This window comes from Tetrao urogallus (genome assembly GCF_951394365.1).
Source record: "Tetrao urogallus genome assembly, chromosome: 6".
Classification (NCBI taxonomy): domain Eukaryota; kingdom Metazoa; phylum Chordata; class Aves; order Galliformes; family Phasianidae; genus Tetrao; species Tetrao urogallus.
This window is the reverse complement of record NC_136819.1, coordinates 25,419,640-25,442,358: the sequence shown is the minus strand read 5'-3', so window position 1 is coordinate 25,442,358 and position 22,719 is coordinate 25,419,640. Positions and strand designations below refer to the sequence as shown.

Sequence of the window (22,719 nt, the reverse complement as noted above, 5' to 3'; positions counted from 1 at the left end):
AAAATATTTGTTCTGCCAAAATCCTATATTCCATCAAACATACTTAGAAAATGTATACTACTTTTTCCTCAAAATCAACACAGTCTGCAGTTTGGGAGATACAGATTTTTTAACTCACAAAGTCTTCCCAAGTTGATTCCAGTTCTCAAGTTTTGAGAAATTATGTCTTCTCTGATTATCTGTACATCCTGACTTAGGACTTGCTAAAAATACTTCACCTGTTTTTCAGTTGTGACCTGCACTCCTCCACAAGTAACTTGCCTTGTGTGTGTTCATTTATCTCCTCTAAAACTGTGAGAACTGGGAATTTTTACTCATGAGGCCTGATTTTGATCCAACCTGATCATCTCTCTCCTCCTTTGTAGGGAAAACAGCATTTCGAAGGAATGGCAAGATCTTCTGGATCAGCTGCAGAAACGACAACACTCCCTGAGTACAATGCAGGAGATTCTAGCCCTCCTGAGGGACATTGATGCCATAATGGAGGAGCTGAAAGAGCTACAGGTACTGAGCCCCCTCCAACAGCACGCAGCTCACACTGTTAACAATGTGTGTCCCTAAACAAACCCTCATATTCAAGGAGTTGTGCACTCACTCTCTGGTACCAACAAAAAATAAGTCTATCAGTTATAGAGAAAAAACACTGGTTTTACTTAGATGCCTAACTTTGGGTTTCAGTTCAACATTGCTGGTATCTATACAGAGAAAAAAAAAAAACAACAAAAAAATACAGTCCTTGTTGCAAGAACTCTCTCTAATCAGAAGGTGAAATATGGTATTACCACTACAGGTTCAAATTATGTTGTAAAATAAAGATGGTACCGCTCTCACCTAAATTTAGAAATCTGAAGGCAAAAGTTGAAAAAAACAAAACAAAATAAGCAAACAAAAAAAAATCAACAGTCTTCCCTTTCCAGGCAACTACACTGAATCACCTTCTGGAAGTAACTCTTTTTATTTTGTTTATATATTTATAGAGTTGGAAAGTAGCTCAGGCAAGCGCCTGGGTTTCAGCTACCAAAACCTATGAAAGACAAAAGTTCCACTGCAAAACGCACAATGCTCACTTTTAAGAAAAGTTTTCAAGTATTACCAGAGTGTCAGAACTCAGTCTTCTCTTTATCATAGGAAATAACTGCTTTCATATTAATTTTGTAGTGGCAGACAACATTCATCCTTCGGTCTCGCCTTGTCTTACTTAAAGACAGAAAAATCCTACAACTGCAGGGTGCATTGTATCTAAGTTGAAAGAGCAAACAGGTTATATGAAGGTGTGAATTTCAAATTAAAGATAAGAGGTATCTGATAGTTATGAATCTATTTCTCCCAAGTGTTAGTCAGCAAAAACTTCTGATGGTAGTGACGTTGTTGGAACCATGATAGCCTGAGAATATGAGAAGAAAGATCAATAGAAAAGATAACACTCTGTTAGAATAATTGATACAATTAGAAAGAGGGCAGACAGTAAAGCATGCAGTACCTTCGTTGGGACCAATAGTAAGTACTAAGTACTTACTACTATATTTGACTTCATTATCTGAATAACAAAAATAGTAAGTACTTCACACTCAGTATGACCATACTGGTACGAAGTACTTATTAAGTAATGAAAATTATTAATTATTTACCTGGCAAAGTCAAGTAAGTTTATCAAACAAAAAACCTCATGGTCAAAACATACCATTCAACACTGTAGAATTCTCCAAATACAGACTGAATCCATCTGCCTGCAGATGGATGTATATAGAAAAGGGCTGTTTTGTGCACACAAATCCTGAAACCTTAAATGCTTACCTAACAGACATAACTTAGTTGTGAAAACAGTTATTTGAAGAGAACATTTCTTGCTCTGCAGATGATAGAAACTCTGGATTGTTGCTGTTACCTTGTGAAACTGAAATAAAAGTATTTTTAGCTTTACATAGCTGACATAATCCTTTTATATTTAGAAGTTATTGGAGTCTACAGGAAGCTTTCAACCAATTTCTTTGTACCAATCCCTTGAATGCACTCTGTAAATGCCTTTTTTTTTCTTACTTTTTTTGCAGGCACTAGTGAATTCCCAGGACTGTGGGAAGCAGCTCCTAGAGGTAGTAGATTTGCTTCAAAAGCACAACTTGATTGACTTGCAGATCTCTTCCTATGATGATAGACTGACACACATAACTCAAAGGACAGCAGAAATCAGCAAGGACAGCACGGTTAAAGCAGAAGTGCTTTATGCAAAAGTTCCGATGCTTCGTCAGCTATATCAGAACCTTATGGCTCAGAGCAGAACACGGTAGGACTGATTATGGCTCCTTGGTTCTGATTAAGGTGGTCAGTTAATCCCATAATCAGAGGACTCTACTTCCTCACATTTGAAAATTTCCTTTTCTCCATTTATAAAGGCATTAAACAAGCAATTTGAGTGATTTTATTACAGCTGTCTCAAAGAGATTACTCACCTCCATAGCTAAAAAATAACTTCATTCTTAGTTTTTCTTATGGTTTGCTTTATGTGTAGTATGAATAGCATATTGTTATCTCCTTGTCTCCTAGAAGACAAAGAATATTTAGTTTTGTTTCCCTTGCTCTCTTGCATAAATAAATTAATGATGACAAAGAAGAATTAGATATTCCAATTTCGGGTTTTCAAAGTTCTGAAGTTTATGCTATTCTGTAGCATTATCTCCTTGGGATCCTAATGGTGACTTGGTTATGTTGTTTTCTTTGTTTCAGAAAATCCCAGCTAGAGGAGGCTTTGAAGCTCTTTGAATTCTTCCGTGACTGCAAAGAAGAAGAATCATGGATCTCTGAGAAATGGAAAATAGCAAGAACAACAACGTTAGGGAAAGATGTCAGCCAGATTACAGCTTCCATTCAGAAGCACAAGGTATATTACTTTGCTGGTAGTGTCTATTCTTTGCATTGTAGCACAATTTTAGAACATCTATGTTCTTCAGACCACACAGCAGTTATAAGAAAACTATCAAACCAGCCATTAGCTCAAGTATCATCACCAGTATGTGGAATTTTTTTTAAGACAGTGTGCAGGGTGGGTATTTTTCCCAGGAGGAGACAGAAAGCGTAGAGAAGCACTTTATCTTATACCGGGGCCTCTCCTGGGCTACATGAAGATACTGGACTAGTTACTATCTCATGTTGGTGAATGGGAAGGAAAAATAAATTGTTAAGTTTTGCTTTTCCCAACACCTCTCCTGCTGGTGGGGAAAGAGAAGAGCTGGTGGAAAAAAAATCAGTGATAACCAGAATCATGATGAGAGCTGCATGGATAGCACTACGTGAGTTGTATAGAAATTACCACTCCTGAGAGCTTGCTATAAGCTAATGCCACAAGTCTGGCTGCTGCCTTTTTCTGACATAGAATCATTATAAACAAGTGTACAGATCTATGGACATGAGTGACAAAAGTGAAGCAGAAGCCTCTTGGGCAGACTTACTATGCAGGTGTATTTGGTTTTGTATTTGCTAGTTTTGTATATGCTAGGAAAGCATAAGAGTGCTGAATTGGTGGACCACAAATAAATATCTCCCTCAGAGAAGATGGCATAGCAAATTTGCCTTTGCACAAAAGTTTGAAAAAAAAAAAAAAGACAATTACTTATGTGTGGGGAGCAAAGGCCAATCATCCCAGGGCTTAGGGAAAAGACTTGGGCACAGGTAAGACACAGGGCTCTTTCAAAGATGCGTGTATTGTAGTAGCTGAGAATCTGAATCCCCCTTTATGCTCTTAGCTGGCAGTGAGTTGTTTTCATGTTTCTCCCATCCCTCTGCTAGGCTCTTGAAGCAGAATGCAACTCGCACAGGGCTATTTGCGCAGATGTTATGAAGAGGGGCTGGGATCTGAGCCAGAAGAACCCTACACATGAGGAGGACATCCAGAAACAGAGAGATAAACTCCAAACGTTGTGGCAGCAGCTCCAGGATGAGGTGGCAAATCGCAAAAACCGTCTGCAGGCAGCAGCTCTCATCAAACAGGTAAGCAGGTCTTGCTGTGACGCATGGATTGAATGGGGGACACAGATGTGGTTCACTTCTGTCTCCTGTCCCTGCATACAGGGCAACAGCAAAATGAAGCTTTCAGGTGCCAGTCTTCAAAAAGAGATCTCCATGATTCAGTCTTATCCCTTCTGCAAGCCTGCCAGACAGGAGATTTGAGTGGTTTGTGCCTAGCAGAGAACTGTGGCTGGGGGTTGCTTTCTGTTAAAAACTCATATGGAAATAGTTCACCTAACCTTGCTTACACACAGTAAATTTTGAAGGTGGGATCTGGGCAGCTGCATGACATTTTTCTTACAACAACAACAAAACACCATTAATCTCAAATACAGAGAATCCCAACAACAAAACGAATGCACCAGAAGACTTGGATCTACTGTGAACTTTTTCAAAATCTGGGAAATATCGGACTGTTCTATTCTGATCTCTGCAGATCTTTTACATGAACAAACATTAACACATCTGCAGATAGAGAGTTCTTATAAAATCAGCATTCAAAAATCACATTGCCGTATCTCAAGTATTAATGCTGCTGTCCCTTTTTTGCATCTATCCTCAGTCTGTTTCCCCCATGAGCTCCTTGAACAAAACTTAACAGCTTTGTTCTTGACAAAATCTAAGTTCTTTCTCCATCTATAAACTTACCATCATTATGGTGATTTACTTCTTTCTTTTCTCTTCATTACTATGTTGTTTTTTTTATTTGTTCTGTTGTGCCTTTATTTTTTATCTCAAAATGTTGTGGGTTTTTTTTTGTTTGTTCGTTTGATTGTTCTACAACTATAGCAAGGCAATTTACAGGGAAAAAAAAGATTTTGCTGTAGCTATTGATTTATTGTTCTCTGCTAGTTATTCTTTATATCCAATGTTGTTAATCAGCATAAACCTTTTTTTAGGTTTTCTTTGTTCTTTGAAGGGTAGTAGCAAGGCAATATTTGAATCTGTTTATTTAGTATTATAATATGAGTTATCTGTTCTTGATATGCTTATGAAATACATCAATGATTCATAGCTGTGTAGCCACTTTATTTATAGCTGTCACAACACCTGGAAGTAACCTTATAGGTCTACAGACCTGATGACATTTCTGCTCTGTTTATTGTTATTTAATTAAAAAAAAAAAAAGTTGTGTGTGATACTTTCAGGATGAGACCCAGCATTTTCTTCTACTTTGTTCCCTTCAGTACTTTGCTGACATCGATGAAGCAAACTCATGGTTGCAAGAAAGGCAACCCCTTCTGGCCAGCAAGGACTATGGAAAAGATGAATCAAGTGCTGAAGCACTGTTGCATCGTCATTTGCGCCTGGAAAAGGAGATTGCAGCCTACTCCACAGAGATGAGGCGCCTGAAAGACCAGGCTGTCATTGCAGCAGAACAAGCTCCAGCTGCAGTAAGTAGGTTAGGGATTGTGTCAGTCTTTGTTCCTTTGTTTTGTAACTATTGAAGCTGGCTAGAAATTTCACAGGGAATATTTTCCAATGGGAAAACAATGTTCTAATGTTATCTAAACTTCTTTTTAGTAGGGCACCAGTTTCAATAGAATTTTAATTTATAAACAAAGTGAACTAAATCTTGTTAAGTTTGAATCTGTGCACTTCAGAACAGAGCAGGCTATGTTTTAAAATTACATCTTCTGTCATAGCTTTGTAGCATTATACTATGGAAATTATATGAAAATGAAATGTTTTTGAATGATATATTTTTATTTTACCCAAACACAATATTCCAAGTTGTCTAAAAAAGAGTTTTTTTATTTTTTTTAAATTGCAACTATTCAGGAGGAATACTGAATTAGGATGGAATCAAATTTTTAGATAGCAATAGTCACTTTTAGCCTATCTCAGGATTCTGTGAAATGCTAAAATATGCTTATGTGTATTATTTTCTTCTGCTATTCTTCACAAATTTTTGTCACTCTTGATTCTCATAACAGTATTCATTTAAACTGGCTTCAAAAATGATATAAAAAATATGCACTAGGTTGCACATTCTGTGGTTTGTTAGCAGTTTTAGAAGTTAAGAAAACTGGACACTGATGTTGGCACAAAATGAGAACTTTCAGTGAATCAAAGTGTTTTAAACTGAGCTAAATAAAACCACTTCATTCAATGTAAATGAAGCGGGTTTTTTTTTGTTAGTTTGTTGACTATTTCAATATAAATTAAAAAGGAAATAAAATCAAAAAAATCCTGGAAGCATTTTCTTAGAGGGTCAGAATGTAGTGATTTGAACTGGTAAGTCCAAATTTTCTGTATATGTAAAATTTTTATTCAAATTAGAAATATTTATCCTCTGATTCTGTTAAATTTTGCACAACAGATGGTGAAGACAGAAGCCCCAAGTGACTTAAATCAAAAGACAACTAAGCTACCGTTCAGTCGAACCTGGACTACCTCTGAATCTGCACTTCCTGGAAGCTCTGGTTTAGATGTTCATTTTGTTCCAGAGAACATTTGGAAGACCCAAGATGAAATAGACTCACTTTATGAAAACCTACAGAGCATGGCTGAGGTACAATACCTCCATTCATGCTTTGTGCTTCTCTTATGCTTTTAAATCAATGTTGCTCTGGGGAGAAATATTTTGAGCTCAAGATAATATAATGTGTTCTCTATCAGCAGTACCTGGCAAAACTACCAAGCTACCATCCATGTATTTTAGTTAATTTAAATGAAAGGATGTTTTTCCCTCAAAAAGCAAGGTAGTTATTACAGCAACAAAATTCTTCATCTGTTTTACAGGACAGAAAAAAGGCTTTGGAGGAGATGATTGGATATTACCGCTTCTGTAGCTCCTGTGAAGCATTTCAGTCATGGATGAGAGAAAAGGAGAACATTTTTCGGACTCTTCAGCCTCAAGCGGACAACGTGGAAGTCATGCAACAAAAATATCAGGTATCCTCTTTCCCTACTTATAAATGATGCATTTTAAATCAGACTGACCTTGGGAGAATGGAAAAAGTTGAGTAACTAAGTTTTTGAGCATTTTTCATTCATTGCAATGTGTGGTACTCTGCGTAAATCAGATACTTCTTTGGTATAAACTATGCCAACCTTACTGAATCTGATGTCTGTTTAACTTCCGTGGATGTGATATTATAGTACAAATATTGGGATATGAAAGGATTCTTTTTGTGGTATATGTTATGGCACTTAAAGAAAAAAGGCACTTGTATCCCTATGGAGTCGGGCATATGCGTAGGCATAGTTTGTACACCAGGAGAGATCTTGAATATAGGGGAACTGAGGGTGCAGGTCTGTATTGTGTCAGCAGGCAGGAAGATGAACAGCAAGGTACAGAAGTCACCTGACAAAGTGGAAAATGAATGTATATGGAAAATATCAAGAACAGCATCCATGGAACTGGAAAAATCTCAAGTTCTGCATTCTTGTATCTTTTCTATTTTAGAGTTTTTTAACAGAACTGGCTGCAGGGAAAGGCCAGCTGGGAGAAATTGAAAGCTTAGCTACTAAATTTGGAAAGAACAGTCCTGGCAGATACACTGAGATCCAGATTTGGCTGGAAGAAATCAATGCCAGGTAAAGGCGCTACTGGTAAAATAGAGAATACTTTTTGTGATGGCCATTGGAGAGTTGATCTTTGCATGCCTGATCTGAACTACACTGAATTTAAGCCTAAAATTATTAAATTATTAAATCCCAGAATTTGGATGAGGGGAGGATTTTAAATGCACTTGAAGTTCACTCTTTCGAGTTGCAGCAGTCACCACCAGACACAGAATGGTACAAAGTGGCAGGGGCTGCTCTCTGGGGTCAGCAGGGGTCCAGGACACATTCAGCAGGGACCATGGCTCGGCTGAGGCAGGACTGTGATGCAGCAGGACTGCACTTTAGGCCAACCCCTTGCACAGTCTCTCGTAAGACAAGCTCCCAAGGGCTGAGGTCAGACTTGGCAACTCCCAAAGCTTGGGGTTTTCATAGGGATGTTGGAGGGGGCAGGTTCAGCCAACCTGAGCTGACTGCCATAGTGCAGCAAGAGCTTGCTGTCCTGTATGGAATGGGGAACTGGGAGCTAAGGTGAGAGGCCTTGACAGGCAAGGCTGGTCCCATAGGGAATTGAACAGGAAAGACCCAGGATGGTAACTAGCATTAAACGAGTCCCAACAGTCCCTACTGTCATTAGCAGGAATGGGGTAGCCCTGGGCTGCACTAGCTGCCCTGTGCCTGATATCTTGCTTTCAGGACTTTGCAATGCCCTCGCAGTGAGATATTGCTTAGGGTGAGGATGCCGTTCAATATCACTGAAAGGAACACAAAATCCTATTTGACTTCACCAAGTAGCTCGGTACCTGTTGTATTTGTGTTCTCGTAAACTACCCAGCTGGAACTGTGAGGCACTGCTGGGTCCCAGTTTGACCAGTGTTGTTTATTTACATTCTGTTTAGGGTTTTTGATCACCTGAGCTAGATTCACTTGTTTGAGATGTCACTGAGATGAACTTTGAGGTTGAAGTACTGGCTTTCTCCTCAGTCCACTGAAATCCCAGAAACAAATCTCACGCTTGCTAAAAATCTGTATAACAAAGGCTATAATTTGAATCTATTTTTTAGGTGAAGGCAAGTTCTGGGGTAGTGACTGAGGCTACATGCAAGTAATTGTGTTCTCTCTCCCTCCAAGGTGGGAACACATGGAATCTCTGAAGGAGGAGAAGGGCGCAGAACTGATCGGAGTGGCTGATGTGAGGACATTTCTTGAGGACTGCCAGAGTATAGAAGTGCTACTGCAAGACAAGATGGGCCAGCTCAGGGATCTGGAACCAGGGAACTTACCTGCTGGGCTGGAGTCTGACAAGCGCAAACTGTCTGCAGTTGAGAGAGAAGTCCTAGTGATGGAGAGGAAAATTGAATACTTGAGGAGTGTTGCAAAATCGTAAGAAGCCTGCTCTTTGTTTTCGTATTCTATACAAATTGTCTAAGATGACATTGTAAAGAGAATGAGCAGCCTTTGAAATTTCCCTTGAAGTATCTTTTTAGCTGCTTGAGGAACCAACTTGCCCATTGGATTGAGGTCCTCACTCTTGAGTATGCCTGGTGAAGTGGCTGTTTCCAGGCTTTGCTGCTGTGGAAAGAATGTGTAAATACAGCAAGACTGTGACTTTATCAAGTTACCTGTACTAATGGGATTTACTTGCACATTTTGAAATAGGTATAATTTGGGAACTGAAAGAGGATCATCAGGGGAAACAAAGATGAAGGAAGAATAGCTGGCAATTGTGCACTACAGTTTGAATTTGAAATTGTAAAGCTTTTCAGTTCTTTGAGTCTTCTGTACTTTCATGATGTATATATATAACTGAACCACAGGAATGTTATCAGTCTTTAAAGAGTCTTTAAAGTGCATTTTCTGTGGTACAGTGTTTTCACGCAGATGTTTTTTGCTAGTTTGGAGTATTTGGTGCCTTATCTGACCTTTTTAACAAAAGTGTAAATATCCAAATTTATTACTTTTAAAGGGCATTGGTTCAAGCTTCAAATTTCTGAAGCTGTTCTTCCAATTTTTTGTGTTCTAGTATTAAGGACACCAACCCTGCAGAGAGCAAGGCCATCACGGAGCAGGTGGAGTACATGGAGAGGCTTCTGGTAAACCTCAAGTTGGAGACCCAAAGGAAGCGTGACCTTCTGCAGCAGGCCCAAAATCAACAGTCCTTCCTGCAAGACAGCCGCAGGCTCCTGCTGTGGGCAGAAGGCATCAGGGAGAAGCTGAGAAGTGAAGAAATGGGTGTGGACGTGGCTTCTGCAGAGCAACTGCTGAGGGAACATCAGGACCTTCTGAAAGAAATAAGGTCTCAGAAGGAAAGGTAGGCTGGGCTGAGCAGAATGGGATGATATTTCAACAACACCATGAAGATGAAGATGAAACATATATTGTGTATATAAATTATGCATGAAAGTTATGCTGTTTATTTAAATGCTTGTGGAATTTAGAGTCAAAATAAAACTGCTGAATGCAAAATCCAGTTAGCTGTTGCATTCTTGCACTGATGTCAAGACATGTCTATTGGAGTAGATTTTCACAAGCTCTCTTGACACTTGAATAATGCCACCTGCACTTTCACTTCCCTTAGTTCTTCCCTTCCTATGCTTTATGTTTTCAGATGCCATGGTTTTCAGTCCTATTGTTCTGCAGCATTATAGAGTTCTAGACATAATGTTGGCCCTTCTTGCTCATTTAATGGGAAAGTCTACTTACATGGCGACTTACACAGAAATCTTACCTACCACCTCCAGCCTGTATCCCTGAGCAAACAACTACATGCAATGCGTAGCGTACAACAATGGCTAGTAGGGAAAGAGCAAGAGGGAGGGAGGGCAGCTTAGTGTTTACTGCTGTGTACTGTATAAGACAATTCATATATTCACATGCACTAAGGTCTTAATTTTCATTCTCTGGGAAGATTTGTGCAGCTAGAGGAGCTTGGGCATAAAGTAATCCAAAACCAACCCAGTAACAGTAGGACCAGGGATGTTCACCTGTCTGTGGAGAGGCTTGCCCAGGAGAACAAAGAGCTGGAAAATATGTGGGAACACCGATGGAAAAAGCTGCAGGATGGCTTGGAATTACAGAAGTTCAACAGGGAGGGAGACCGTATCAATGCTGCCCTTTCTAGCCATGAGGCTTTTCTCCGGGGTGATGATCTTGGGGTACGTACAGCAGCTCATCTTGTTTCTTTCTGCTTCACATCCAGGTAGTCACACATTTTTCTGTTGTGATTTGTTGCTGTGTTTGCGTGACAGATGATTTAGATACAACTGAGTCACAAACTGGGTGTCTAATGCAAAAAAAAAACAAAAAATTAAAATTAAAAAAAATAAAAAAGGTTTTGAGGCTTAAACATAATTAATATTTTTTCATTGAAATAGAAACCTGAGCTTAAATCAAATGTAGACAATATTCACGAGATCATTGAAGGACGAAGATACCTTTTATATTTTCAGTTGAAAGAGTTTGTTATTTTGGGACTAACTAAATGGAATACAGATGTGCTTATTATGGATATAGTAGCCCAGATGCAGAATACAGATTTTCTTAAAAAGTGGAAATGGAAGCATAACGTATGAACAAACATATGACAGGTTAAACAGATATGTCACAAGCCTTAGCATATCTATTGCTTATTTATAGGCTGTATATACACACAGTGTATTACGCATAATTCCATTGCTAAATGTATCGTGTGTCTATCTCTGAAAGAGAAGAAGGAAAGTAAGGACAAATATTTTTTTCATTGCTACAGGAAAAGCACACAGCCAACGAAATACTTGATCAAATTTTCTTTCTTAAATGCAGGATCATGTAGATGCTGTTCGAAGCCTGCAGAAGCAACATCAGGAATTTGAACAACTGCTAATGGTGCTAAAGAGACGAATTGAAGCATTTAATGAAAATGGGACAGACCTGATAGAAAGTGGGCACTTTGCATCACACATGTAAGTGCAGACTCCCTCCCTTCCCCTTTTTGTTCAAAAGGGGAGGTAGAAAAAAACAGTAATTCCACTGGAAGCATTTAGTGTTGTTAAACAATCGGATCAACTTTAAAATCTTTTCTCTCAGGCAGGATTCAGTTGATCTCTAAGGATAAGGGGTAACAGATTCAAAGTAGAAAAGAGGGTAGATTTAGATTACATATCAGGAAGCAGTTATTTACAACGAGGGTGGTGAAGCACTGGTACAGATTGCCTAGAAAAGTCATCAATGCTCCACCCTCAGAGATGTTCAAGGTCAGGATAGAAGGGTCTTTAAGCAACTTGGTCTAGTGGGACATGTCCCTGGGGGGAGTTGGAACCAGATGATCTTCCAGCCCAAATAATTGATATGATTCCAGGCTGTGATCCCTTAAAATAGGGTAGGGAAAAGGGTATTTTTCAAAAAGATACAAACATCCTATGTTCTCAGGACAAGTGAGTGTAATGAGTTAGGTTAAAAGTGGCATTTTACAGAACACTAGAATAATCATTTATTATAAACTAGTAGTATTAAAACCTTTTTAACATAAATACATGAATAAATACATTAAATGTCTGCATAATTAAAATTTTCTCTCACTTACCAGTATCATGTATTAGAACTAATATATTTGCTGTTAAAAAGTTATTTAAAACTTTGTTAGGAAATAATAACACATGAGGAACAGCTTCATATTGTAGTGGAAGCTGAAGTGTCATTTATAAATTCACTGGAGTCCAGTAAGAGGACCTCTGCATAAATAAAAATCAGAAATATAGGCTTAGAATGGATATCTTGGGTCAAATGGTCCATGATTTGTCATTACAAATGATAACATCTTGAATATTTCCTCCACAAATTCATAAAACTACTCTTAAAACCAGGTATCTTGCCAGCTCTACTATCATTACAGGGCTATTCCAGAGCCTCACTGCACTTGTACCACAGATAAAATTACTATTTATGGTGGAATATTTGGGTAGAATAAAGGCCTACGTGTTTTAGTCAAACATACATGACTGCAATTCACTAATGGAACATAGCTATAGAAAAGGAAAAGGTAGCTAGAAAGCAGTATCTGGTTTTCAGATTAGCCACACAAGGTCGTAGGACAGGGCTGTATATCCCTTCCATCAACAAATGTGTGAACTAAATTGCAATCATATGATGCTAATGTGTACTAAAGAATCGTGGAGCCATATGATCATTACAACATTGAACTTACTCTTTTTATTGGTAGTATTAAAGAGAGAATGGCTACACTTCGGCAAAGATGGGAACGGCTGATGGAAAGCAATTCCAAGAGAAAACAGAGATTATTGGATTCCCTGCAGCTGCAGGTAAAATGACAGAATGTGAAGATTTAGTCAAGCATCTGTGAAGTAAGGTTACTGTTTGTCTTTGTATGGGACACATCTCAAACGTTGTTACTACAGCTCACTTTCTACTTTCCCTTTGACTGTGAGACAGAAAATGTCACTTTCCAAGGAGAAGGTGATGTGTAGGGGTTATATCTTACTAAACTATAACCATAGCAAAACTAAAAGCCAAAAATTGAGAGATCAAATGAAAAATATCAACGGAAAGTTCTGTCTACTGGATAAGCTTGTTCTGCTCATTACTATTTTTCTGAGTGTTAATCATTTGGCCCAAATTAACCTTTCACTCTAGATTAACATAATTAGGGAGGATACCTTATACATTCTAACTTTTATATTAAGACTTTTAAAAAATGTTTTAAAAGCTACAGTGCATTTAGCTTAATTTGTAGTGGGCTGCCAACATAATGAAACAACTAGCTTAGATCTTCTTGCAGAAGTTTTAATGAAAGTTCACTTCCTAAACCTGGAAGGGACAATACTCGTATTTGAAGGGGCTTTTCAGAAATTAGATTACCCTTGCAGATGGAATGAAGCTCATTCATCTTCTTAGGGAAACATATTTCTAGACCAAACAACTTGCAGGAACAGGCTTCTTTTCTTACTTCATAATAAAATTCGGAGTTGGACTCAATGATCCTTATGGATTCCTTCCAACTTGTGGTACTCTATGATTCTGTACTATTTAAAGATAGTGGTGCTTCATAACCATTAATAGATAACATCTTACCCACTTCCCAAATTCCTAGTGACAGTTTGTCTTCAGAGAGATGAAGCCAGCTTCTGCTACTGCGGTGTTACCTATGCTTGTTCTCTTGTGCTTAATACAGTCAATCATTCTGCAGTATAGTTGGAATTCTGTGTTACAGTCGCATCAGTCAGGAGAAGTTTTTGTTTGTTTGTTTGTTTGTTTTTGGTCAAGTTTAATACTGTTATTTGCTATATATACAGAGGAGTTTGCCTAGGGAATTTGATTTTCCAAGACACTTCATCCCATCTTTCTGCTGTAGATGCAAATTTTGCAACTTCACTCTACACCCTTGGATTCCATTTGCTACGTTTTTTTACTGAGAATGTTTATGAATAAATGTATAGATGTTAAGTATAATTATTATTTTTTCTCTAAGGTGCCCTGCATGGAAACATCTACCAAAAACATACAGTGCATAACTGGGACACACCACCTTATGCTGACTGTATACAATAATTATCATTAGTTGTACTTTTGGCAAGAATTTAGTTTCAAGTGCTGAGACACAAAGTTACACTGGAGGGTTGGACCACATGCGGTTAAAATAGTCTGTCAAAAATGCAAGCTCTTGCTTTCCATAGCATTCAATAGATTAGTAACTGTGGTAAAAAAGAGACTAGAAGATACTACTTTCAGAACTTAAGAACAACAATTCGCTATCATAACTTCTTAATTAAAAGTGTTGATTATACAGAACAGCTTTCTTATGAGAATATAATACTTCTCCTAACTCTTGGAAAAAAAAAACAGGACTTCATACTAGTGGCAAGAATGGACCAAAAATCCATGCCAAACTAGAATTTAAATCTATTTAATCCTATCTGTTTCTGTAAGGAGTTCAACCGTGATGCTGCTGAGCTTTTGATATGGATGGAAGAGAAATACAAGATAGCATCTGATGAATCCTATCGCGATCCAACAAATGTTCTACGCAAACTGAAGTGGCATGAGGCCGCTGAGAAGGAAATGATGGCTAATGAGAAGCACTTTGCAACACTGATAAAGGTGAAGACATTTTTGAAACAAAGTGTTCCACTTTGTGAAGTGGCCCCAAACTTCATGACATTGATCTAATACAAAAATACGTTGTGCTGTGTTTTTCCAGAAAGGAAATCAGCTGATTCAAGATGACCATTATGCTGCGTCTTCTGTCCAAAAGAAGATGTCAGAGCTAGAGAAGAAGTGGAAGGAACTGTATGGGAAGATGATAGAGCGAGGTGACAAGCTAAGACAAGCTGGGCAGCAAGAACAACTCATGGAACTGCTGCAGGTCAGGAGGTGGTGGGGTGCAGAGGGGAGGGCTAGCACAGGTACCTGGTTACTCTGTTGATAAAAAATGTTCCTTGAAAAAAAGAGCAGAATATTCTGCAAATAAAAGCATGTTTTAAGGTGTTTTGACGCAAGGCAGATCACTTTCAACAATCTCAGGAGAGAAAAGCCAGTGTAAGGCTAACCAAGTTCACTCCAAAGCTATAAAGAGGATAACAGTGCCATCACAAAGATGTAATGCTACTGAACTCAAGCTCAGCACTACATCTGGTTATCCCAGACTAAGAAACCAATCAAATCTCTCTGCAGGGCCCAAGATTGTACAAAAACACATGCCAGCTTGGAGTCAGTATGGAGGTTTGAGGCACAGAGTTATATTCAAAAAGTAATTCAGGCAAATTTTGTGAGAGGAAAAATATGCTCTGAAACTGTTTCCAGGTATTAATGTTTAATTAAACTGCTGTTGTATTGAATTTAAATGCTAAGCTTTGAAGCCATTGGAGATTTATTTGTATCTGAAGATAGTTCAAAGAGATGATTTTGTAGTCGTGTACTTTAGTAGCTCAGAATGAAAAGTACACCAGAATGGAGAGCAAAGTAAAATATTCCCAGGAGATGCCTCTTAAGGCCACCTGTCCATGGTGTTAACAAAAAAATAAGGTAGGGATTTAAATATTGTATCCAACAAGATGTCTTGAGAGGAGCTGAGTGAAAGAAAATGTTTCAAGGTCAGTAGGAGCATGCAGTAATCCTTCCCCTATAGGATGCCAAAAAGAAGATAGAGAAAATCGAGAAGGTTCTTCAGGAAGCAGAGACAGGCCGTGATTTGCGCTCCAGCCGCGATCTACTCAAGCAGCACAGACAGCTGGAAAATGAGACACATGAGCTGGCAGAGAAAATGAACTCTATTGTGTCTCATGCAATGAAAATGGCTGCCAATCACTTTGACTCCCAGAGAATTCTGGATGAAACGCAAAAATACCTGAAAAGGTGAGGTATCACTCTCTTTTTATTTCCACTCCTTATGTCATATCACATTTTTTGTTCCACTTTGGACTCATATTCAGGAATGACTTATCCTAGTTGTGCTACAACCATGCTTTGGTCTATGCCTGCACAGCTGCTGGACGATAGACTTCAACATCTGTTACTGGAATTTTCTTCTTGCCTGCTGCACTCCCTACTCTGGTCCTTTGGTTACCCATAGGTCATCCAGTTGCTTGCTAAAATGTGCAGTGATCAATATTCAGTAGCAGCTAACTTCCTTAAAATATCACAGGACAAGCCTTTGGCTTCAAAAGTGAAAAACTGTTTTTTCTCCTCTTCTTGCATTTACTGTTTTCAGTCTAAATTAAAAGTTGACCAAAATTCTCTTTTTTTTATCTCCAACCAGCATTACTTAAATGTCTGGAAAGTGAGGTGTTGTATCGCTGTATTCTCCTTTCAATGTAGGATTACATCAGAGTTATTAACTGAGCACTAGCACTATCTATTGCAGCAGGCATGACCTGTGCCAGGCTGTATTATGACCAAGGCTTGTGAGAATCACAGCTTCATAAAGCTTTATTTCCACTTCCATGGCCTGCTCAAATCCCTTCCATACTTGCCTTCAGTAACCTTCTGGAGTTCTTGTATATACAGCCAACACTAACCTTTGAATTTTAATTGCACAGAAGTATCCAGTGTTCTGTAATCATGATTGTGATGTCATAGATTAATTCCCGTGGCAGGGTTGGGATAAAGCTTTGTTTAACATATATGTTTTAATGGGTGATCCCTAGGTTTGAGTCTTTGCAAGCACCTCTTGGTGAGAGGCGTAAGCTGCTGGAAGCTGCAGTGGATCTTTATGAGTTCTACCATTACCATGACATGGAGCTGAACTGGATTAATGAGCGGTTACCTATTGCCAATTCCACCAACTGTGGGAAGTCCTTGGATGTAGCTCAAAGTCTGTTGCAAAAGCACAAGGTATCTCCTTTCATCAAGCTTATGATAGCTTGTTGGCACGCTGCACATCACCACAGCCTGCAAACCAGTACCTGCATAATTCTCCTTTACCTCTGGGGAGGCTGTTACAAGAAAAATGTAGTGCAGTACTAATTGAAATATGATTCCAGCACACTGAGACAAGTGAGCAGAGTAGTGTGATTTCCAGAGCAAACAAGGAATTCCTGTAGGAGCTGCAAAATTTCCCATGTTTTACAATATTCTTATTCTGAGAAAGATAATAGCTCTTCCCATTAGAAGTGGATAAAAGCTAGTGTACTTCATATTAAATAGAAAAACTAAGTTTTTGCTTTCTGCAGTGGTCTGGGTAAAATATTTTGACTCTCATGTTCTCATACTATCTTAGTTCTGTACTTACTGCACTTCTTTTTTTTCACGTATCCTTCCTTTCTTCCTCATTTTTCTTTTTTCTCATCCACAGGAATTTCAGGCCGAGGTGAATGCCCACAAACAGCAAGTCCAGCGGGTTCTGGATAAAGGAAGGACAATGATTGAAAGCCAGCACCCATCAGCACAGAAAATAAATGAGAAATGCCAGGAGCTTGTGACTGCCTGGCAGGGCCTGGAGAGAGCCTGTGAAGAAAGGATGAAGCAGCTGCAGCACTCAGTTGCTTTCCAAGAGGTACAAATTTCTCCCATAGTAGCTTTTTCAGGCAAACAAGAGGATCAAAGATTTTAAGCGAACAACAAAACAACTTAAATCTCTCCCTTTAATAGTCTTGGAATTCACTTCAGCTCAGACTCATGGAGCCAGACTCAACAAAATAATACTGAGAGACTGATCAAGACATTCCATTTAAAGCAAGTTAGGACTTTTGACCCTATTACTTCAACAAGATAATGGAACATAATTTTAGCCTCCTTAGAAAAAAATTACAGGCAAGTGTGCATCTGGATAATCCCAAATGTATTCAGTCTTTAGTGGGTCATTTAGAGTGCAGTCACTCAGATGGCATAGGTAGATTTTTAGACATAACAATATTTGCACAACGCTCGTAGGTCCACCTAAAGTATGTGCTGTGGAAAATTTAATCATGTGGATTTTGTTTCCTCCAAATGTGTAAACAGCTGTCCATACTGTAGGCTTTATGAAGCCTGATCTTTATAGGTGGTTTGAATTTCTCAGAAATTAATCACCCTAGCTTTGGTGCATGAATAAGACCTCAGTTATTTTGCACTGATGTCTTAAATCTGTGGCCTCCTTCATATGATTTGAAAAAGCAACAGTATGTATAAAATCCTCATAGTACGTTCAAATTTATATAAGGATTCTGTAAATTAAATGCCATTTAGAAAGCATTTTTTCCAGGGATTTGGCAAAGCTAATGAAGTCCCTTGGGTTCATTTCTTATCAGGAAACACACCCAGCTTCTTCTAAGATTCCTGCAAGTTAGTATGGTCATGTGGAATAGTAGTCCTTAGGATTAAATAGTCTTTATTAGTTTTTCAGTGTGATATTACAGTAGACCTTATTGTATTATATAAGACTATATTATATAATATAATATATTATATTATATATATTATATATATATAAGACTATTGTGCACCCTTTGCTTCAAATTTATTAGGTCAAAAGAATTACAGGAGTATTATGGAAGTTGACACAGACATTAATTTACCTTATTTTTAACTGATAGTTTCTAATGAATACTTCAGACCTGGAGGCTTGGATAGCAGAAAAGCGTCCACTTGTCGTGAGCAAGGACTATGGTAAGGATGAAGATGGAACACTCAAACTCCTCAAGAAACATAAGGTATTTCAGAAACTTTTTAGTAATTCTTGAAAAATTAAATAAAAGATATTCGAAGTTTGCATCTATGATTAAGTTAAGGAATTGAGTTGCTATGTTGCTTCAGGAAGGAATGACTGCCATAATATTTGAATTTATGGATCCATCAGCAATTTTTTTTTTTTACAAAGCTAGGATCTTCTTTGTTTGCATGTCATGCTCTGAGTCTGAGAGTAAAGGGTGTAATATACCAGGCTGCAAGAAGTATTTTAGTGACTAACACCATGCACTCTAACATCTGAAATGGTCTTGATTGGCTTCTACAAATATTCTTAGCATGAAAACATGTTTGCAAGGCAAGATTTTGAAACTATAAAAAGTTGTGAAAAAATCAGAGGTTTTCTGTTCATCATTGGGAGTGCTTTTAACCCCTTAGGAAAGCCTCAATGAATCTGTAGCTTTCACGGCAGCAGAGTCTTGAGTTTGATGCTGTTTACACAAACCAGCAACTTTGAGATTACTTTTCGGATTTGTAGGTAGAAAAAATATTTCTTCTTTACTGCTCTTAAATCACTCGATTCTTTTTTCTACTTCATCTATCTGAGAGTAGCAGAGGAGGTCAAGGAATCTCTCCTCAAATTCTGTGGGCTGGCAGAATCTTTTGATCTGCCTTTCTTTTTAAAAATGTTCTGTTTCCTTGATACTTAAGTGTCCAATCATCTAAAAGATAGCTCAAATCAACATATGTCCACATATGATTAGTCAGACAGAAAAGGTGGATGTAGTTTCTTACTCTGGTTGAAAAAAAAATTTAGTTTGGCAAGATAGGAGAATGAGGAATGTTCTCATCTTATTTTTTGAGGCCAAAACTATGATCTGATATCTGTTTTTCAGTCTCAACAGATAAATGAAGAAGTTTTATGTTTTTCCTAGAATCAAAGATAAATATTTTGTATTATTCCAGGAATACTTATCTCTGATTAACCATATCAGAAATTTTTAATCCATCTAACTAACTTGTTTGATATTATATATGTAGTTTAAAAAAAAAAAGAGAGAGAGAAAATAGCAAAATAGCCTGGAACTGATCAAGTCCTGGAAATATCACATGCTTTCAGAAACCTCTTCTCCTCTTTTAATGTCTCCATTGATTCCAGTATAGTCTGGCGCAAAAGCTGAAATAGTGAAAGTCTTGGAAAATCTGCTCTCATTCTGCTCTTTCCTTTGACAGGTGCTGGAGCATGAGATTGCTGTTTACCAAGATCTGATTAAAGAACTAAATGAAAGTGTCCAAAATCTTCCAGCTGTGGGTTCCATCCAGTATGTTGAGGTTGATGCACCAAGGGAACAAGTTCACTCAAGACTTCGTGAGTTGCAGGAACTAGCAGCAAAAAGGTATGAACTAGAAAATATCCATCTTAGCTGACTCCAGTCTAAATTGCCCCATGGATACTATGTTTGATCCAAAGTCTAGCTGACTATGCTTTGACTCAAATTAGTCAATCAAAGGCATCTCCAGTTACCTCACTACAATTTTTACCACATCCACAATGTCCCCTATTTTTAATTGTATTTAGGAAATTGCTTGTTTCTATATTTTAATTCTGTACACCTATGGGCATTTTATTATTGCTACATGAAGCCTCTACATTTTGCTGAAGGAATTCAAAGCTACCAAATTTCCTCTTCACCCTTCATCATCCTCCTGTAAAACAATTTGAGATCCAAGATTCTGTCTTTTCTTCCTGTTATCTGGAATATGATATTAGAAGGGTAAGGGAGGGGTAAGCCTTGTTTTAGAAATTTTTTTCCTTACTGAAAACTATTAGAAAATGACTTTATTTGTAACATAGAAGAAGGAAAGCAATTGATATTATGCTTATCTTTATGGCCAGTGCCACTGCTACTATAAGAAGGCTTTTGTCCTTGAATAAGACATATACTTTTCACTTCCTTTCTCCTATTAAAACAGTAGTGAGTTACAAGAAGGCAGTTTGCTTTTACTCAGGATTTTTAGATACTTCTAGCCTGTTGTTGGGAAAGAACAAATGCCCATTTGAACAGTTTAGGTTTTACCTCCTCAAAAAAATCACACAGAAAATGTTCTCACTTAAAAACAAACAAATGAAACAAAATAGGGAGAAAGCTCAGTTACTGTGCTTTTCTGAAAACTTCAATCAGTGAGTCTGACTTGGTGACAGCTGTCATCTTATAAACATTATTTCCAGTCCTGAGAAATAAAATCAGCTCTTATATTAAGGACAATGAATATTGATGAGGAGAGTCCGGGGGGAGTAGTAAGAAGAAAGTTATTAATTACCCTTCTCTTGAACTCCTTTATTCTAATTGTATTTTCTTATCTGCTCCTTGCAACAGAGGAAAGAAGCTGGATGAGACTCTTGTTTTGCATGAGTTCTTACGAGAATACGAAGATCTGCAGGACTGGATGGCTCAGCAGAAACAAGCAGCCAGCTCTGAAGACTATGGAAATGATTACGAGCATGTATTGGTGAGTTTTTTGAGTAACCAATCAAAAACCAACCAAATTGTGTGCTGTCAGACTGTAAAAAGATTCCAAGATTGTTCCTGAAAACTTGGAAGATGAAGATGAAAGGCGTATTAAAAGCATGAATCACTGGGAAATAGGAATAGAAAAGAATCAAGGGTGGGCAGAAATGATTGACTAGTGATGACAGGCAGACAGCATTGCTGGACTTTTGCATCATGTTACTATGGGGCCTGAGCTGCATGAAGCAGCTGCATGCTGAAGTAATTAAGCTTTCAGATACTCAAAGAGAATCTCCCATCTATTTTTTATAGCTACATATTTCAATGTAGTTTATTTTCAGCATTTGTGAAGGGACATTTATGTAGGGACATTACAGCCATATCTTTTCCCGTGGTATAGAAATTATTATAAAGTCAGCACATTAGAAATCAATAGCCATTCAAAATCTTTATTTTTAACATTTATTTCAAAATATGTTGTGTCCTAAATTTTAAACTCAGACTGCGTTATTGAGTTATAATACTCAATAAAGATTTATATTCCTGAAGTAAAAACATAATGTTTTAATAATTGCAATTCACTGTACATTGAAAATGTATGTTCTATCCTTGGTAATCATGCTTCTGCCTTATATCTGCATCACAGACCTCATATTTTGCTAACAAACTGTAGTTCCTCATTGTCGTTGGAAGTAAAATCCAGTCACTGATATCCTCCTCATCAGTTTCTCCATCTCCATTTGTAGTCAGCTTGTTACTTTTCACTCTGACACCAAGAAGGTACAACAACTGTCAACAACTTTTTTTTTTGTTGTTTTCCCTTCAAAAGCAACTTTGTGCTAAGTATGACACTTTCCGACACCAATTGGAAGCAACTGGGAAAAGAGTTATGACTTGCCAGCAGCTGGCAGAGAACTTGCTAAACAGTGGTCATTCCGAGTCCCGTGAAATCCGGCAGAAGCAGAAAGAGCTAAGGTAGGACACCTGTGTAGGCTCTGTAATGCTTTGTCCTTTCAGTTCACTCTTGAGGAGGAATCAAGAAGAAATTAGAAAATTATAAGGCATGTCCCCCAATTAGAGTTTGCAATTAGAGTAATTGCAAAATGTGTGGTTTTCTCATTGATAGAGAACTGTTGCCATGCCTCATTTAAAAATAGCCTACTATAATATAGACATTATCTGTTTGCTGATTTGCTTTTTTGCAAATTGCATCAGAGATTCTTTGCAAGCAAGAGGTAATTGAACTTCCTTTGTCCTTTGGAAAAATGTTATGTAGCTGTAGAGCTGGGAGTTTAGTTGAATAATTATTGCTTCTAATTTTTTTAGCTTGAATCTCATGACTGCTCCGCAGCTATTAAGATGTTCTGAGCCTCTTCTGTCTAGCACTGGTCCAAGCTGGCCTGAAAGAGAAGGATCAGTGACTAGTGGAGTCTGATTCAATCCCCCAAATCCTGCTGTGCCAGTCATAGTGCTGGACAGAGTACAGAGTTCTGGCAGTGGAAATCAGGGGAGAACTCAATTTAGTCGTTAATTTAGTGTCCAGATAAATGTGGCACTTTTAGGGAGGAAAATTGATGTAGATGAAGAGTTATAGTCATCTTTAAAT

At 38.0% G+C, this 22,719-nt stretch overlaps 1 protein-coding gene across 1 annotated transcript in view; it reads left to right on the top strand.

Annotated features, from left to right (window-relative positions):
• Window positions 1-22,719, top strand: part of SPTBN5 (spectrin beta, non-erythrocytic 5) — a gene marked incomplete at both ends in the record, with an annotated part of 89,345 nt that overhangs the window by 10,429 nt on the left and 56,197 nt on the right. Inside the window, 22 exons of the mRNA XM_079536755.1 lie at window positions 366-504; window positions 2,049-2,281; window positions 2,722-2,875; window positions 3,781-3,981; window positions 5,187-5,393; window positions 6,323-6,514; window positions 6,745-6,897; window positions 7,412-7,542; window positions 8,641-8,892; window positions 9,533-9,820; window positions 10,418-10,664; window positions 11,311-11,450; window positions 12,707-12,806; window positions 14,431-14,601; window positions 14,702-14,866; window positions 15,629-15,855; window positions 16,647-16,833; window positions 17,294-17,494; window positions 18,513-18,629; window positions 19,837-20,000; window positions 20,982-21,114; window positions 21,943-22,088. Coding sequence (XP_079392881.1) covers window positions 366-504; window positions 2,049-2,281; window positions 2,722-2,875; window positions 3,781-3,981; window positions 5,187-5,393; window positions 6,323-6,514; window positions 6,745-6,897; window positions 7,412-7,542; window positions 8,641-8,892; window positions 9,533-9,820; window positions 10,418-10,664; window positions 11,311-11,450; window positions 12,707-12,806; window positions 14,431-14,601; window positions 14,702-14,866; window positions 15,629-15,855; window positions 16,647-16,833; window positions 17,294-17,494; window positions 18,513-18,629; window positions 19,837-20,000; window positions 20,982-21,114; window positions 21,943-22,088 — 3,948 coding nt within the window. The remainder of the gene's footprint in view (window positions 1-365; window positions 505-2,048; window positions 2,282-2,721; window positions 2,876-3,780; window positions 3,982-5,186; window positions 5,394-6,322; window positions 6,515-6,744; window positions 6,898-7,411; window positions 7,543-8,640; window positions 8,893-9,532; window positions 9,821-10,417; window positions 10,665-11,310; window positions 11,451-12,706; window positions 12,807-14,430; window positions 14,602-14,701; window positions 14,867-15,628; window positions 15,856-16,646; window positions 16,834-17,293; window positions 17,495-18,512; window positions 18,630-19,836; window positions 20,001-20,981; window positions 21,115-21,942; window positions 22,089-22,719) is intronic.